Source organism: Prionailurus viverrinus, chromosome F1 (genome assembly GCF_022837055.1).
Source record: "Prionailurus viverrinus isolate Anna chromosome F1, UM_Priviv_1.0, whole genome shotgun sequence".
In the NCBI taxonomy this organism is placed as follows: Eukaryota; Metazoa; Chordata; class Mammalia; order Carnivora; family Felidae; genus Prionailurus; species Prionailurus viverrinus.
In genome coordinates this window covers 51,576,187-51,595,902 of record NC_062577.1, presented here as the reverse complement: position 1 = coordinate 51,595,902, position 19,716 = coordinate 51,576,187, and the positions used below count along the sequence as shown (strand labels likewise).

The following is a 19,716-nucleotide window of genomic DNA, read 5'->3' as shown; positions in this document are numbered from 1 at the left end:
CAATTCAAAAGCAGGTTGTTCTCTGTTTTCTTAATCTGTGAATGTTAAAGACAAGTTGTTCCTTTGATGACTCATGGTCATTTTTCTGAACTTGAGGTTTCAAAGGGCATTGAGTCTGTTAGGTCTTTTGAGCTCTTCTATGAGTAACTTTCAGGAAGATCAGCACCACCCCCATCCTTCCTAGGAACTTTATGTATCTGGCTAAGAAGATATTTTCTTCTTCCTTCAAAGATACATAATGGTCATTAAAGATTGTTGCATAGGTGACTGAATAAATGATGTGCTGCTAAAGTCTCACTTCTTTAAGTTTTCCTATATGCAGTTCATATTTTTTCTGTAAATTTGAAAGTATTCATAATTAATGGATCAAAAATGAGACTGATGGGAGGGAGTTGGTAAAATGCTGTTGGACCTGTAGATTATCTTTGAGAGATTGTCTTTGCTAGTCTGTAATGGTAACAAGAGAATACTATTCCATTTAATGGTCTCAGAGAAATATCATTGTGTATTGTTAGAATGTAATACAATAAAATAGATTTCATTAGTGTCTTCTAGATTCACTGATTGTTCTATGTCAATCCTACCTGGATATGTCAAAGTGTTTGGTTCCAACTTCATGGAGTTGATTAGTAGCCCTTAAGAAGCTATCAAAATGAAAGCAGTTAAATGAATCAATGATAAAGTTCCTCAACCCTGATAAAGCCATTGTCTAATTTTATAATTTGAGCATCCAGGGACATATCAGGGGGAATCCAGTTGTTATAGAAGAAACACATCATTTAAAGTGACAAATGATTAACTGGAGATTGGAAAAACATTAAGTAGAAAACCGTCTGGTTCAGAAACTGCATAAAATGTACGCAAATGTTTCTAAATTTTAAATAAAAATTTAAATGTCATTGATAGAAAAGATAGAAGAAAATTATGAGATCAAAAATTTACTCATAATGCTCATAATTTACTCAAAAGTTACTCATGTTTCTTCTATTTTGCCATGGTTCTCAGAATTATCTGGAAGAAGTTGTAAAGAGACGCAATTATGAAACCAAAAATTTACATTGCATGAAATTTAATAATCAAAGGATAGACTACAAAGTATTTCTTGTCTTTAATCTGTCTTTGTGAACCACACAAAATGATAGTAACACAGCATTGTCCTTAAGATCAAATGCCAATATGTCAGTGTGTCGTTTAGTTCTGTATCTTTTAAATCACATTTTACAACAGAAAATTTGACTGTCATCTCTCAAAATCCTTATTAATCTCATTGTTCGGAAACATTTATATCTTTAAAAACTTCATACTCTGTTTTCTGGTAATTCATAAACTCAGCCTACATTGACTTGAAAAAATAATCATTTCCTCTGTAGTATCTTACTGATCTGTGTATAATTTAAAACTGGAACATTTTAATTTTCTTAGCTTCTCTTAGTGAAGTGTTACATGCAAATTATGTGTAATTTTCTTGTAAGTATCCAAGGAGTTGCATTTTATTTGCCCTCATTTTTTAATACATTAGTAATAAATGCATCCTGTGGAAAAAATAAACTTATAAAAAGTAAAAGCCTTCTGTAACTTACCGTCCATAGATAACCTCAGCAAATGCTCTTAGTTTATATCCTTTCAGATCTTTTGTTATTGTTATTGTAAATCTGTATTATCCATTTCTATCTGCTTAAAGTTGTAGCTCTATATCCATGTCTGCAGATGAATCTAACTCTATCTAGAAAATAGCATTAGACTCTCCATGTTATCCTTAACATCATTTTTAAGTTCAAACTATATTATGAATACTTTTCTACATTTATATTTATAATTTTTTAAGTTTCATGTTTTTATTTATATTAAATACTATATTGTACAGAACTCCAAGTACACAGAAAAATGTCTTCTATGGACCCAACAAAAAAGTGAATAATAGACTTTTGCTTATATTTCATACCAATTTGGACCAGGTGATGTCTGTACCTTTAAGACTTTATTTTCTCAAAATATTATATGTTGTCTAGAGACCGAAATTCTATATGTTTACTGTATCTTGAGAACACACACAAAGGATATATTTCTGCATTTTACCTCCCTCTTGCTATGAATTTCCATGTCTTGTAAGTATCAATGACAATTCAAAACTCAAAAGTGAAAGCACTATAAAATAATTACTCATTATATTCCTTTGGCAAGATATGACATTTTCAAAGCATTCTCTTTTGGGCATTGTTTCCTTTTCTTCACAATTAAAAAAATCTTTACCACTAGTTTTAAAAATGCACTTTTCTGAACTCCCACTGGAATTGTTGGGTTCAATGGAATGTCCCGGCACCTCCTACCTAGGACTAGTTTCTGCTTCTACAAACCCGTGTCACCCTGGTACTGTAATATATTTAAAAAAAATTCAACTTGAGAGTTGAAAATGATATCTATGCTTGTTTTCTTTAGGTAGAGATAAGATGTTACTAATATTTCTGCAGGTTTTTTATTGTCCACAAAGGGAAGGCTAGACATTTTGAACAACAGCTACTTAGTAGTACTCAAGCCACTCCATTAGGTCAGTGGCAAATTTTTCTTTGATTTTAAACATTAAAAAAGCCAGGACTGTGTCTTTGAAGCATTATTGTAGTATTTAGTGTAGTCTTATATACAAGCCTTTTTGATAATGTCTTTTTTAGGTTAATGGTAAAAATAAATTCTTAAATGAGATTTATTTTTTAGATCACAGTCAAAAACCAGAAATGTGGTCTTCATAAAAATACCAAAAGAATGCTTTGGCTGGATTTGCTCCACAAACTCATGTAGGCAACATCCCAAACTCAAACAGCCGGCAGTTGCTTTGTAAAAGACAAACTGCATCTGTAATCAGGATGACAGGACCACGGATTCCGTATCATCACTTCCACCACCTTTATTCAAGAAAGCATAACTTGAATAATAAAAACACCAACATCGGGTGAGCAAAGTTGCCAGTAAGAAGACTTTCAAAGAAGCAAAAAAATAAATAAATAAAAAATAAAAAAATATCTGGCATCATCTTGCAGCAAAAATTTTGCATTTGGCCAAAGTGTTGCAATGGAGATAGTTTTTTAAAAACATTAGAAAACGAGATTAATTGCATGGCTAATTGACCTGGGGAAGAGAACTTAATGAGCTCATTTCTCTCCTCCAAAGCCAGGAACTCAGAAAGTGAGTTTTCATCTATTCTTCCATTTATTCAGTTAGAATATATCTCCCCTATAGTTAAGCCTACTAGAAGTGATAGTTACATCCTAATGATATCTGATGGCTCCTAGGAAGTATGTGTAGATCAGGCGTTTTCCGTTGTTAGAGCTACAGACGATAAAATTAACCAGAAATAAATTTTGGTCATTAATTGCTCATTGCTCCATTCTTTAGGCTACATCCTCCACATCAGACCATGCACTAGTACACTTCTGATCACAGAATCCCCTATTAATGGTTATAGTTAATATATTGCACTGCGGCAGTCTTATATACTGCTAGTGTCACTTGAACTTCAGATAAACACCTCTGTTGGATTTTTACCCTCCTCTTTCTTTTCCTTCTTCCTTCTCCATCTTGTAACTTCCAGATTTTGAATATGTAATTTGTGCCAGCCTTTGTGTTGGGCATTGCTTAAATATTACCACTTATCCTTTGAGTCAAAAATAAAGCTATTGAATTGAGTTGTCTTCCTTTTAGAGATGAAGAAACTAAGATTCGCAGAGGTAAAGTAGCTTCAAGGACTTCCTGTCCAATGATATTTTTCATGGTACCTAACCTCTTTAACTCTCAGTTGCTAATCTGATAACAAAGTAGTACACAGTGTTTGCTAAAAGCTTACTATGTGATAGACTCTCTGCTAAGCACTTGATCTTTACAACAATTCTATGAGGCAGGTGTTATTACCCCATGTGATAAATAACAAAAAATAAGGCTTAAAGAGGTAGAATTAATTATGTGAGAGCACAGGGCTAACAAATCAACAAACAGAAATCAGATGTGAGATACTTATATGATCCAAAGCCTAAAGGATTCATTGAAATAATCCATGTTAAATGCTTGAGAGAGGGTGCAGCATACAGAAAGTCTGCATTTCATCTTACCTTTTACTGTTAGTGGCAGCACCAGTAATTGAACTAAAATGTCTGACTTCAAGCATATGCCTAAGATCTAACATTGAATTCTATATAATTTGATTTGCAAGTGATTATTGCTGGTGAAATAAAACTTAAAGAGGTTTGTTCCCCTGCTTTTAATTTTTTTTTTATTTTTTTGGCCAATGATCCATAATTGACAATATTCTTATAGATTGCTACATAACTTTCTTTTACAAAATGACTATTATATTTGTGAATTGTTTATTGAAAATCATCTAATAACATCCAATTTTGAAGTCTTTATATAAACCTTACCCTATTTATAAATTGTTTCCATTGTGTCCCCTCTCTAAATTTTCTTAACAATGACTATTTTGGATATTCCTATATTTATTAAATGTGAATTTTCAGTTAACAGCTCAGCAATTGTCTAGTAAGCTTCTATGCAGATGACACAGGGAGTACAAAAGTCAATAACTTGTAACTCCTGGAAGATACATGTAAGTAAAGCAATAATTTCACTTCAAAACAACAGGAACATGGTCAGGGTATGGAGTGCTGTGGGAGGAGAAAACAGTACAGGTATCCCAGTGCCAAGGGTGAGAAAAGGTTTTGGGGAGAAAGAATCTTCAGCACTCCAAAAAGAATATAATAAAGATTTAAAAAAATTTACCAAAATGCAAGAGTGAATTCTTTACTAATTATTGGAATTAAGCATTACCTGATGGGAAAATGGTGATGTTTCCATCTCATTTTCCTCTCTCTGTCTTTTGTTTTCCTTTTCCTTGGCTAAGTAACAAAACTATGTGCTTTCATGCTAAAAATTTCAGAATACCACAGAACAGCAACACATTGGACAATTAAATTTTTATATACTTTTTTCTTTCCAACTTTAAAAATATTAAGGGAGGAAATTGTTCAACTATGAACTAGTGGAGGAGAAAAAAATACTGGTAAAAAATGCTTTAGACTACAGTTTGTCCAAGTAATGATTATGAAATATGTCAAACTGCTCTAACGTATTAAATGTTTATTGCAGAAAATAGTAAAAGGAAATGACCTTTCTTGTCCAAAATATCAAAATAGTTTTTAATAATCTTAAAAAAGTAAAAATTTCAAAGGATCATTGTTATGAATAGATAGGGGGGCTTTTTGAGACTTTACGTGGCTTGACTCTCCTAATTCATCATTTAAATATGTAACTCTGAGAAAAGCTGGGCACTTTCAGAAGTCACATTATTTTATAGCAGAAAATGGTGGGGGGGGAGTGTAAGAAAAATAATTCAGAAATTCTGTTATGTATGTATATATTATTTTAAATCTTGAATCAGTCATACTTTATAAGCAACATAACTTGACAAACTATAGTAGGTTTTAATGTGTGTACAAAATATGAATTTTCTGATCGCTCAGATTTTAAAGTTAACTTGATAAGTTGAAGCACATACTGATTCTGCATTAAAATGTTAGGGTTTTATTTATTTTAATGTCTTTATAAAAACATAGAACAAGTTAATTTATGAATATAAATTTAAAATCTTAAATAATTTTAGCCATGATTTACCATTAATGATGTTAATTAAGAATGCAAGCATAGATTCTAATTAATTTATTATCCTATAACAATTTATTAATACACTGGGTCAAAAAATTAAATCAGGACATTTAACAAAATTGACAATATATTTCTCATGTTTAATATAAAAAGATCTTATTAATTTCAGAATATATTTGTTCTTTTAAATGATAATTTACCTGATATAGTCAACATCATTAGAAAAGTTGTAACATTAAAAACATTTCCGTTAAATTCAGAAATAATGCAAATATGTCTACCATTATAACTGTACCATGTATATTACCTGTTTTACTGAAAAATTTGGCCACTAAAGTAGAAGTAAAGTAAAAGAAAAAAAAATAAAGGTATATATAGAAAATTATGAACTAAATCCTCACTATTTGACTGGCAAAAGAAAAATGTATTTAATATAAGATTTAAAATCAACACAAAAAATATATGCAAAATACAAATGAAAAGTTTCCTCAAAAAATATATTTGGCCAAGAACCAGATGAAAAACATATAGCTTTAGTAGTAACAAAAGACATACCTACCCAAACAGTGATTAATATTTTTCTAAAAATCATGAAGAGATAATAACAGTTTTAGGTTGAACAGAACATAAAATGGACATTCTCATATATTTCTGGTGGGACTATAAATTTAGTTTTCTAGAAGGAATTTGGCCATATGTAACAAAATCTTTAAAAGTATTTACTCTGCAGAGTTCCAATATACATAAATTTCAGTTTCCATAGTTTAGTTAGATAACACAATATTCCAACAGTATGGTTAAAATATTAGTTTTCATTGTATATTAATGGTGAGTAATTTTATAAAGTACAGATTTAGCTTCTGGCTCTTCAATCTACAAATTACTATGGAAAGAATGAATGCACATCACGATCAGTGACCAATCATGTCTCTTATTTCAGTCTGTTGGTGATTGGTTGGTACACATCCGTTCAGTTCATTCATAGAGAGCTTGCAGTTGTGCTGCTTCCTAGTCTGTCAGGAATAAACCCATGTGACATTTCAGAAATATGAATATGCAAAAAGGGTAATTGAGCATTTCTTTGTTCACAGAAGATGTAGCTGACCGGTGCCACCATTTGAAAGACTCTGTATGTGCAGCTGGATATAAAAGCTGCATTTTACATTTGTGTAAATATGAGCACAGTGGTTATGAGGAATAGGGTGAAGATGACACTGGAAGTGCAAAGATTAAAATGATGGAAGTTGGGCAGCAGCTGGATGGCTCAGTTGATTAAGTGTCTGACTCTTGATTTTGGCTCATGTCATGATTTCACAGTTTGTGGGTTCAAGCCCCTATTGGGGCTCTATGCTGACAGTGTGAAGCCTGCTTGGGATTCTCTGTCTCCTTCTGTCTCTGCTCCTCCCCACTGTCACTGTCTCTCTCTCTCAAAAATAAATAAAATAAACATTAAAAAAATGATGGAAACGGATCCATACTTACAAAGCAATATGGTAATTCATCAAGGCATAGAAAAGATGCTTTCTCAGAATGGAAAGTTATAGAGTTATAGGATAAGAAAGCAAACACTATTCAAGCTACTCAATTTTTTTCTACAGGAAATACAATTTAATTCACAAGGTTTCAAATGTTAACTTACAGTCTACTAAGTGTTAGTTTATTATATTTTAAATCCCTTCAAGTTTATAACTGATGGAACATTTTTAAAGTTTTACCTTCACTTATTCCTTCTTTGATGCTCTTCCTTTATGTAGATCTGAGTTTCTGACCTACAGTATTTTTCTTCTCTCTAAAGAAATTTGAACATTTCTTGTGAGACAGATCTACTGGCAACAAATTCCAATTTTTGTTTGTGTGAGAAAGTGATTATTTCTCCTTCACTTTTGAAGCATAATTTGGCAGGGTACAGAATTCTAGGTTGGTGACTTTTTTCTCTTGACACCTAGGCATTTCACTCTGCTCTCCTCTTACTTGCATGGTTTTTGAGAAGTTAGATGTAATTCTTTTGTGATTCTACAGGTTAGGTGTTTTTAAAACTGGCTTCTTTCAGGATTTTTCCTTTATCTTTGATTTTTTATAGTTTAAAAACTCTGGGTCCAGGTACAGATTTTGCTGCCTTGTTTTGTTTAATTTCTTTTAATGTTTATATTTTTTTAGAGACAGAGAGACAGAGCATGAGCAGGGGAGAGGCAGAGAGAGAGGGAGACACAGAATCTGAAGCAGGCTCCAGGCTCTGAGCTGTCAGCACAGAGCCCAACATGGGGGTTGAAACCACGAACTGAGATCATGACCTGAGCTGAAGTAGGACGCTCAACTGACTGAGCCACCCAGGCACTCCTGTTTTGTTTTTTGTTTTTAGTATTTATCCTGCTTGGTGTTCTCTAAGCTTCCTAGATCTGTGGTTTGGTGTTTGACATTAAATTGAAGAATTTCTCAGTCATTATTGTTTCAGATATTTCTTCCATTCTTTTCTCTCTTAACCTTCTGGTGTTTCCATTATGTGTATGTTATACCTTTTATAGTTGTCCCATTGTCCTTGGCTTGTCTATTTTTTTTCTTCAGTTTTTATTCTCTTTGCTTTTCAGTTTTTGAGGATTCTATTGATACATCATCTACCTCAGAAATTCCTTCCTCTGCTGAGTCCAATCTGTTAATAAGCTCATCAAAGGGATTCTTCATTTCTGTTTGATCTTTAGCTTTTCTTTTTGTTTCTTTCTTAGGATTTCTATCTCTCTGCTTAAATTGCCCATCTTTTCTTGCATGCTGTCTTCTTTATCCATCAGAGCCCTTGGCATTTTAATCACAGATATTTTAAATTCCTGGTCTGATAATTCCAACATCCCTGACATATATGATTCTGATGCTTGCTCTTTCTTTTCAAACTGTGTGTGTGTCATGTTTTTTAATTTTTTTGTTTTTTTGTGGGGATTTTTGCCTTTAGTGTTCCTTGTAGTTTTTTCTTCATAGATAGAAGTGCCTGGTAAAAGGAACTGTTATATACAGGCCTTTAGCATTGTGGTGAACTGTGGGGGAAGTACTATATAGTCCTATGATTAGTCTTTTAGTGAGCCTGTGCTTCTGGGCTGTGAACTTCACATGTGCTTCTCTGTCTCTACCACCTATAGGTGGGCAGGATGTCTGGAGTGGGCTGGAGTTGAGTATTTCTCTTCTCGAAGTTGGTTTAGCTCAGAAAATTCCCCAGCAGGTTAGGCTATATTTAACTAATTTCTCCTGAGGGTAAATGCCATTAAAAACAACAGTGAGGGGCACCTGGGTGGCTCAGTTGGTTAAATGTCCAACTTTTGCTCAGGTCATGATCTCATTCATGGTTCATGAGTTCGAGCCCCCACCCCCACCCCATTGGGCTTTCTCCTGTCAGCACAGAGCCTACTTCAGATTCTCTGTCTCCCTCTCTCTCTGCCCCTCTTCTGCTTTCTCTCTTTTTCTGTCTTAAATAAATAAATACATTTTGAAAAGAGCAGTGAGCACTAATTTATTTCAAAATTACTCCCTCTCCCTCTTTCTGCCAGAAGCATTAGGAAATATTCTCCTGATATTTACTATGAGAACCTGGTCAGGCTCCTGGAGGTAAATCCCACAAAATGGTTGGGAGCACCCTTTGTAACTAGGTCCCCTTGGAGACGTCATTTCTCAGACGTATTGCTATTGAATCTCCAGCAAATTGTTAAGTACAGATAAGTCTTCATTTTTCCCCTGAAACTGGTTCCCATGGAGTCTTCTGCTGGTGAGTCTTTGCTTTTGTCACTGAGACTCCCTGTATCTGTCAGTCTGCTTTTTCAACCTTGGGGATAGCTGTTTGTCCCATTGTTCCCCTTAGAGATCCAAGAAGAGTTGGTGATTTTTCAGTCTGTTCAGCTTGTTACTTGTTAGGATGGAGTGGTTAGGATGGAGTGGTGACTCCAAGCTCCTTACTTATGGAACCTAAAACTGGAAGCCAAATTTTAATGTTTTGACAAAAAAATTAAAGATTATGGAACAATCATAAACTTTTCTCACTGGTTATTCACACCATTTTGCATAGTTTCAGCTTGTATGCACACTTATAATTTCATACTACCTATAATATGCTAATTTCTGTTAGTTTTACGTCTAGTGAAAGTGCCTGATATATAAATCTAAAGACAAAAATCACTTTTTTATATTTCTTTATTGTTCTGTTACTTTATTTTTTCAGTGTGATCACTGCTTGCCTCTTTATAATGATAAGCCTTTCCGCCAAGGTGATCAAGTTCATGCTTTCAACTGCAAACCTTGTCAATGCAACAACCATTCCAGAAGCTGCCACTACAACATCTCAGTGGACCCATTTCCATTTGAGCACCACAGAGGAGGTGGAGGGGTCTGTGATGATTGTGAACATAACACCACAGGTAACTAGCAATCATAGATAACAAATAACCAAGGCTGATTTGGCCTTTGAGGTCCATGTGCTTCTTCATGCAATGCAATCATTTTAAATTATGTTATTGCTATCTTACTTAAGAAAGTGCCATGATATGATTTCACTCGTATGTGGAATTTAAGAAACAAAACAATGAGCAAAGGGAGAGAGAGAGAAAGAAAGAGAGAGAGAGAGAGAGAGAGAGAGAGAGAGAGACGGAGAGAGAAACCAAGAAACAGACTCTTAACTATTGAGAAAAAACTGATGGTTCCCAAAGGGGAGGTGGGTGGGAGAATGGGTTAATTAAATAAGTGATGGGGATTAAGGAGGGCACTTGTTGTGATGAGCACTACGGAAGTGTCGAATCACTATATTGTACTGGAAACTAATATTGCAGTGTATGTTAACTAACTGGAATTTAAATAAAAACTTAAAGAAATGGTACTTGTAGGTTTGAAAACTAAAGCTTGTTTAGTTTTCTAAATAATCAGGTAGTTTTCAGAAACACACTCAAATCTTAGACTATATCTTTTCAAGAAAGTTTTATTTTTTTAAAGTACATGTCATTTTATTAAACCATGAGTATATTTTAGAAAACTCAGGAATTATTAGTTTGAATATGTATGCCCTTAAAATAAGTTTTTTTGTGTGACCTTGATCTTCCATTATGTCTGGATTTGCATGTAGTGCCGTTTATATTCACTCAAAATTGGCCTGAATCTGGTAATCTGGGAATACTCTTTTTACAAATGCTAATGAAACAAAGAAGATGATTATCAAAATCTTGTTATAAAATGAGATAGCAGGACACCTGGGTGGCTCAGTCAGTTAAGCATCTGACTCTTGATTTCAACTCAGGTCATGATCTCACAGTTATGAGACTGAGCCTCATGTCTTCCCTATCAGCTCAGAGCCTGCTAGGAATTCTCTCTCTCCCTCTCTCTCTTCCCCCCTCCCCTGCTCATGCTCTCTCTTTCTCAAAATAAATAAATAAAAACCTTAAAAAAACATATAGCATTTTGACTTTTCATTGAAAATTACCATTTTGATGGGCTCGTAAATTAAAAGCAGAAATAGGAAACATCTCAATTTGCAATATAAAATGGCCCAAGTCTGATGGATTTGAAAGTGTGCCACTCTGAAGCATGAATGAATTCATTGGATAATTACTGATGACCTAAAATGTCACCAGAACGTGGCTAGGTGCTAGGAATATAATGATGAAAAAGATGAATTTTCCTGTCTTTCTGTGGATTATTATATAGTAGGAAAGGCACTCTATTTTTTTAATGTTTACTTCTGAGAGAGAGAGAGAGAGAGAGAGAGAGAGAGAGAGAGAGAGAGAGAAGCAGAGAAAGAGGGAGACACAGAATCCTAAGCAGGCTCCAGGCTCTGAGCTGTCAGGCCAGAATCCAATGCAGCATGTGAACCCACAGACTGTGAGATCATGACCTGAGCCGAAGTTGGATGCTTAACTGACTGAGCCACCCAGATGCCCCTGAAAGGCACACTATTGAAGGAACAATTATAAACTTGTCTGAGGAGTGCTAAGATAGGGCAAATGTAGTAGGAGTTAACCAGGTGGAGGAGTGAGGAGGAGAATTAGGGAGTTGACAAAGACTTCTAGTAAGAGATAGAGATGTGCAATGGCCTAGCGGAGAGAGAAATATGGCACCCTGAAAGAACTGATGTAAGGGAAAATGGGAGATAGTAAGTAAAGGTGCTAAGATGGAAGGTAGGGGCCAGATCTGGAAGACTGTATAAACTGTGACAAGGAGTTTGGCTTCTATCCTCAGGTTAATAGAAGGTATTTTATAGGAAAGGGACATAAAAAGTTTTGTGTTTATAACCAATCAGGTTATAAAGTTGAGAAGAATTGGAGAGAGCCAAAAGTGGTTTGGGATACTGCAGTAGTCCAGGTAAGAAAGAATTCTAGAGTACATTTGAGATCAGGTGGATATAGAGAATTGGATCCAAGAGATATTTGGAATGGAAAGGGACTGTGTTTTCTGAGCAAAAGTGTAGGGTGTAGATAAGGAAAAGAAAGAGTCAAGTTGCAATTCTAACATTCCAGTTTGAGTAGGAGGGTCAATGTTGGTGCCAACCATTGAGATAGGAAACACAAGAGGTTCAGAGCTTAGGGAGAAGATGGGAAGTTCTGTTTTGGAAATATTCACAGTGTTTCCCAAGAGATAAAAGAAACTCTTGTGGGCAATTGGAAACACAGTTTTGAAGCTCCTTTCTCAAAAAGAGCCTTTCGTGATGCCTCAGGACAGATCAGTACCATCTATACACTTTAGTGGCACCTTATGTTTATCACAATTGGTAAATGTGTATTTATTCCTGTAATTGTTTAGTTAGAATTCATTTTACCCACTAGACTGTAAGAAAGCTCTATGAAAGGGTACAATGTGTATTTGGCCTGCTACTGTATTCCTCAGCATTTAGCTCAGTGTTTGAAACATGGTAATCACTCAATAAATATTCATTGAATGATAAATAAAGAAATTTCTACATTAAAGATAGAAATTTGGGAGTCATCATCATCATATGCAAATAGAAATATTCTAGAAATATTATAAATCCATTTAATTTTTAATTAGTCCATGGCCAATATCCATCAGGATATGTTTTTTACTTGATTAAGTTATTTCTATAGTCTTTTGATATTGAGCCAATTTCAACAATATTTGAACAGAGTGCATAATGTTTAAAAGGGAATTGATAGTCTTGAGTTTTATTTCAGCTCCTTTCAGTGATCTTATATACTACTCACATTTACTTTAGAAGCTCCCTACAGTTTAAGTTTTTTCTTATATAAAATGTCAAGAGAAAATTTCTAAATAATAAATTGTAAACTATGGGAATTACCTCATATTTCTAATATGTCAGTCTATTCTAATATTTACTATGAAACGTATTTGGTATATCTAAACATAATAAATTTATATTTTGGTATTTGAAATAAAAAAATAATGGCAATAAGCAGCAGAAACTTTTGCTTTTAATAATGTTAAATATAGAATAATAAATTATATTTGGAACAGTGTCCTTTTTTTTTAAACAAGATTTAGTGCTTGAATAATATTTCCAATACTACACACATACTTGCTTCCAACTGTATGGCCATCATCTACCACACATATAAACGTTTCTCATATTTGATTTAGATTAAGTGCCTAGTCCTAGAAAGAAAGAAAAGTTTTAAATTTGGAAGCAAAGTCTTTCAAAATGGATGGGTCCCAACAAAGCAGAGCTTTTTAGAAGTGTGGTATTACATAACAGATGGGAGTTTAATGAAGTAAAGCACAGTTTGTAACAGGTTCATTGTTTCATATGCTCTGGATCACTAAATTGGCAGGTAGAGATGAAAGGTGCATTAAAATGGACGTCCCGAAAATTATAGAATTCCCTCAAAGGAATACAGTCTTTAATTTTGAATTATGCAGCTGATTTTAATGAATTGGAAGTCATAATGCATAACCTTTCCCTGACGCAGGAAGGAACTGTGAGCTGTGTAAGGATTACTTTTTCCGCCAAGTTGGTGCAGATACTTCCGCCGTAGATGTTTGCAAACCCTGTGATTGTGATAAAATGGGCACTAGAAACAGTGACCTCCTTTGTGATGAGGTGAGTTCTGAGTATTGAAGGTAAATAATTGCTCATTTTCAGAAATTAACTTGGGAGATGTTCTACCAGTGACATGGAGGTCTGTATTTATCAGGAAGTCCTCTGTGTGTGTTTGCTTTTCTTGGAGATGGCTGCTTTAGAAGTGTTCCTGTGTAACTTTTAACAGCACATACAAGGCTGCTTAGGTGGTCCTTTGCATATATGAAAGGTTCATTTTATTTTTAATTTTAAAATTGTCGAAAATATTGAGGGGGAGGGGATTCCAAGTAAACTAGGAAGTAATTGAGTATATGTCTTGGCATGATGGGTGAGTTAATACTAATAAAAGGTATTAATTAAACAACAGTTTTCCTCCCAAATTCCATAGAAGATAGTATAAAAAAGGGAACACATAGCTCCACATGAAAATTATGATAGCCCTACTTCTAAATTTCTTGTTCCAACCTTCTCTCTTGATGATACAATGAATTTTTATGATTTTATCCATTTTTCTTACCAACATCACAAGTACCAATGTTTGACCTACATGAACACAGGTGCTAACTGACCTGGGCCTATAAATCCTGCCTCAAGTCAGAAAAAGCAGCTCCATATTTAAATGTGGTATCTTCAGCTAGAGCTTTTGACCTGTTGTGATAATACTCATACATAATAATATATAAAGGGCAAATTTACTTTAAAGAATCATTTCAGGGGTGCCTGGGTCCTCAGTTGATTAAGCGTCTGACTTGGCTCAGGTCATAATCTCACAGTCAGTGAGTTTGAGCCCTGGGTTGGGCTCTGTGCTGGCAGCTGGGAGCCTGGGTCCTGCTTCGAATTCTGTCTTTCTCCCTCTCTCTCTCTCTCTCTCCCCCTCCCTTATGCTCTGTCTCTGTCTCTCAAAAATGAATAAACATTAAAAAATTAAAAAGAATCAATTCAGTGATTGTATTAATTTTTAATAATTACATAGGGGTGTCTGGGTGGCTCAGTAGGTTAAGCATCAATCTCTTGATTTCAGCTCAGGTCATGATCTCGAAGTTATGGGTTCCAGCTACATATCAGGCTCTCTGCTGTCAGCTCAGAGGCTGCTTTTGATCCTCTGTCCCCCACTCTCTCTGCACCTACTCTGCTCACACTCTCTTTCTCTTAATAATAAACATTTAAAAAAGTTGTTTAAACAATTACATATTCCCTTGTAAATAATTGAGAATGCACTGGATAGTAATGTAAGCCCACTATATGGTTAAAGAAAAAAAAAAGCTACAGCACGAAGATACTAAGTTCAAGGCAAAATATATTGGTCATAAAACTTTCAGCATACATTATAAACTGCTTTAACAAATAAAAGCCAAATGTAAAGTAGGCCAAAATGACAATTTGAAAACTTCAGAGTGACTGTAGTGTGTTAATAAAGGAACATTATATGTTTTACTGGAAGGTTGAAGAGTCTTTTGACAAGGCAATTTCTACAATTTTTTTATTTTTTGATTTTGAGGAACTATTTTCTGAGAAAGTCATATTACAATTTTATACATTTTGATCAGTAAAATCTGACTATCTTTACACAGCTCCTCTTTACAAATCTGCCATAAATTTTTAGCACGTATATATTTTGCTTGATATTCACGTTTCCACTCAAAGATTGACATATCTTTTAAGATCTCTTCACCAACCACAGAATTATAGAACATTTTGAAATCACTTTTGTTTATGTTACCCCATATTATTTTTATTAAAGCCTTTATGATAATTTCCTTCTTTGTCTCTTTCTGTCCAACATATATGGAACAGTTTCAGTAATATAATTAGCACCCAATAAATATGCCGGAAGATCATGATCTGAGCCTGACGCTTAACTGACTGAGCCACCCAGGCACCCCAAAACTTCAACAAATTTAAAAGAACTGAAACCTGGAGCACCTGGGTAGCTCAGTCGGTTAAGCATCTGACTTTGCCTCAGGTCATGATCTCCCGGTTTGTGAGTTCGAGCACCACATCAGGCTCTGTGCTGACAGCTTAAAGCCTGGAACCTGCTTCGGATTCTGCGTCTCCCTCTCTCTCTGTCTCTCTCTGTCTCTGTCTCTCTCTCTCTCTCTCAAAGATAAATAAACATTAAGTAAGTAAGTAAATAAATAAATAAATAAATAAATAAATAAATAAAAGAGTTGAAACCATAGAGTATATCCTTCAACCACAATGGAATCAGAGTAGAAATCAAAAACAGGTAAACAAAAATCTCCAATCACTTGGAAACCACACAACACAGTTCTAAATTATTCATGGGTCAAAGAGGAAGTCTCAAAGGAAATGTAAAAATACAGTCAACTGAATGGTGATAAAAATACAAAATGTTAAAATTTTTTGATGCATGGAAAGCAGTGATACAAGGGAATTTTATACCGTTCAGTGCTTACTTTAGAAAAGACAGATTCTCAAATCAATAATCTGAACTGCCACTTCAAGAAATAAAAAGAAGACTGAGATAATCTCAAAGCAAGCAGAATAAGTGAAATCATAAAACTAAGAGCAGAAATCAATAAAATGTAAACAGAAAAAACAATAGAGAAAATCAGTGAAAAAAATGAGTCTTTGGAAAGATAAAATTTACAAGCATCTTCCAAGATTGACAAAGAATAAAGAGAAAGCACAGATTACTAACAGCAGAAATGAAACAAGACGTGTAACTACAGAATCTTGCAGACATTAAAGAATAATAAGGAAATACCACCAATAACTCTATACATTTTATAACTGTGGTGAAATGGAGCACTTCCTAAGAAACTACATATTACCTGCTCACCCAATATGAAATTCATAATTTGAATAGCCCTACAAGTATTAAAATATTTGAATTCATACTTTAAAATTTACTAAAAAAGAAATTCCCAAGCCCAGAGAATTTCACTATAAAATTCTACCAAACATTTAGAGTAATTAAAATAAGGTCTGTATCTACTGCAAGGTTGAAGAGGAAGAGTGACTTCCTAACTCATTTCAAGAAAGTATTTTACTCATATCAAAACTAGACAAAGACAGTACATAAAAAGAAAACCACAGACCAATATCCCACAGGAATAGAGAAGCCAAAATCTTAACAAACTTAGCAAGTAGATATTCAGCAATATTAAAAAAACACACAGAGTCCATTGTATTTGGAGGAATGCAATGCTTGTTCAATATTTGAAAATCAAACAGTGCATTACACCTTATTCACAGGCAAAAGGAAAAAATTACATACTCATATTATGGATGTGGAAATATATTTGACAAAATTCTGTACCTATTCATGATAAAAATTCTCAGAAAACTAGGAAAAGAGATGTTCAACTTGAAAATGAACATGTCCAGAACAATACATACCTACAGCTAACATTCTCCTTATATATGAAAAACTGAATACTTTCACCTAAGAATGGGAACAAGACAAAGATGTCCACTTTCATTACTTGTATTCAGCATAGCACTGGAAGGTCTAGCCAGTACAGCAAAGCAAGAAAAGGAAACAAGAGACATACTTATCAGAAAGGAAAAAATAAAACTGTTCTGCTTTGCATATAATACAATGACCCATATAGAAAATCCCAATGAATCTACCAAAATAAAAAAAAACCAAAAAAACCCAAAAAACCCAAAAACAAAAACAGAAAAAAACACTTCTAGAATTATGAAGTGACTTCAGTAAAGTTTCAGGATATAAGACCAACCTACAAAAAATAAGTGTATTCCCATATGTGAGAAATGAATATATAGACACAGAAATAAAAAGGTAATACTATTTGCAGTTGCTCAAAATGTCTAGGATTCCTATGATAAACCCCGAATGATGCTGATAAAATAAAGCAAAGAATATCTGAATAGATGGAAAGCTAATATGTGTCCATGGGTTGGAAGATTCAACACAGTAAAGGTATCAACTCTTTTCAAAGTAATATATAAATTATTACAGAAAATTCCTATTAAAACCCCAGAAACTTTTTTGTAGATATGGATAAAAAGATGCCAAAATTTATATGGAAATAGTATAAAACATAGTATTTTAAATATTTTTTTACTATTTTATATTTATATATTACAGATAAAATATAGAATTTGCATATAAGTTTTAGAATACCTAAAATTTGGAATAGCTAATTAAGCTAATTAACTTCAAAATGGGGAATAAAATGGGAGGAATCACTCTACCTGACTTCAAGGCTTATTGTGTAGTCATACTAATCAAGATTGTGTGGTATTGGAGGAAGCGTAGACAAATGGATCATTGTAATAGAATAGAGAAATCAGATATAGTCCCACATAAATATGACTAACCAATTTTTGGTGAAGACATAAAAACAAGTCAGTGGAGGAATGATGGTCTTTTAACAAATGACCCTTCAGCATTTGCATAGTCACAGAAATTAAAGCAAAATTAATTATTGTTTAAATGTAAAATGTAAACAAATGCAACTTTTAAAATATAAGAGAAAATCTTTTGGAAATAAGGTTTTTTATTTTTTAAAATTTATTTATTTTGGGAGAGAACCAAGGAGGGGCATACAGAGAGGGAGAGAGAGAATCCCAAGCAAGCTGCACAATGACAGCACACAGCAGGGGGCTCACAAACCATGAAATCATGACCTGAGCCAAAATCAAGAGTTGGAAAGTTAATCAACTGAGCTACCCAGGCACCCTGAGTCATATGGCTTTTGAAAATAGTTCTTAGACATGACACTAAATATGTAATGAATAAAAGAAAAATATTGATAAATTAGACTTCATCAAATTCATCAAAGTTTTTGCTCAACAAAAGAACCTCTTCAGAGAGTGAAAAGACAAGCTACAGACTGAGAGGACATATTTGCAAAGCACATATTTAATAAAGAAACTATAGCTAGAATATATAATGAACTCAATATTTAGAAAATGACAAACGTAAAACAAAAAATGGCCAAAGACATGAAGAGACATATCACTGAACAGGATATGCAGGTGGCAAATAATTCCATGAAAAGATCTTCAACATTTGCCATTAGAGACATACAAATAGAGACTACAGTTAGACATCACAGGCAACTATTAGAAAAACTAAAAAGTGACAATTGGAAATACTGGCAAGAATAAGGAGCAATTCGATCACATATTGTTGATGAGAATATAAAATGGTAAAGCCACTCTGAAAAATAGTTTGAGAATTTTATTTTATTTTTTAAATGTTTATTTATTTATTTTGAGAGAGGGAGAGAGAATCCCAAGCAGGCTCCATGCTGTCAGTGCAGAGCCTGATGTGCGGATCAATCTCATGAACTGTGAGAACATGAGGAGAGCCAAAATCAAGAGTTGGACACTTAACCAGCTGAGCCACAGGGCACCCCTAAGAGTTTTAAAAAACAAAATAGACACTTATTATACAAACTAGCAATTCCATTCCTGGGCAGTCAGTCCAGAGGAGTGAAAATTTATGTCTGTAAAAACCTGTACATATATTTTATTAGCAGCTTTATTTATAATAGTCAAAACCAGGAAATAGCCTAAAGTTTCTCAGTGGGTGAATGGTTAAACCATCCATACCACAGAATTACTACTCTGAAATACATGGAAAAGAACCACTGACACACACAAGTTAGATAGATATCAAATGTGTTATTCTGAATGAAAAAAATATCCAGTCTCCAAAAGTCATATTCTGTATGATTACATTTATGTAATATTAGCAAAACAACAAAATTATAGGGATGGAGAACAGAATAGTGGTTACCACAGGTTAGAGATGGTGAGGGAAAGGTGATGGGTGTGAGTATAAATGACCATCACAGGGAAGAACATTGTGGTAATGGGATAGTTCTGCATCTTGATTGTGGTGGTGGTTATATAAGTGTACACATGTGATCAAATGGCATAGGACCATATGAACACATTGTGCACAAGTCAAATTCAGGGTTTGGGTAATGTATTATAATTATGTAAAGTGTAACCATTAGGGGAAACTGGGCAAAAAGCATATGAGACTCCTCTGTACTACCTTTGCAACTTCCTGTGTATTCATAATTATTTCAAAATAAAATGCTATATATATAAAA

At 33.9% G+C, this 19,716-nt stretch overlaps 1 protein-coding gene across 1 annotated transcript in view; it reads left to right on the top strand.

Moving 5' to 3' along the window:
* USH2A (usherin) overlaps positions 1-19,716 on the top strand; it is a 735,906-nt gene that overhangs the window by 102,360 nt on the left and 613,830 nt on the right. Inside the window, exons 9-10 of the mRNA XM_047839579.1 lie at positions 9,842-10,037; positions 13,548-13,678. Of these exons, the coding sequence (XP_047695535.1) occupies positions 9,842-10,037; positions 13,548-13,678 (327 nt within the window). The remainder of the gene's footprint in view (positions 1-9,841; positions 10,038-13,547; positions 13,679-19,716) is intronic.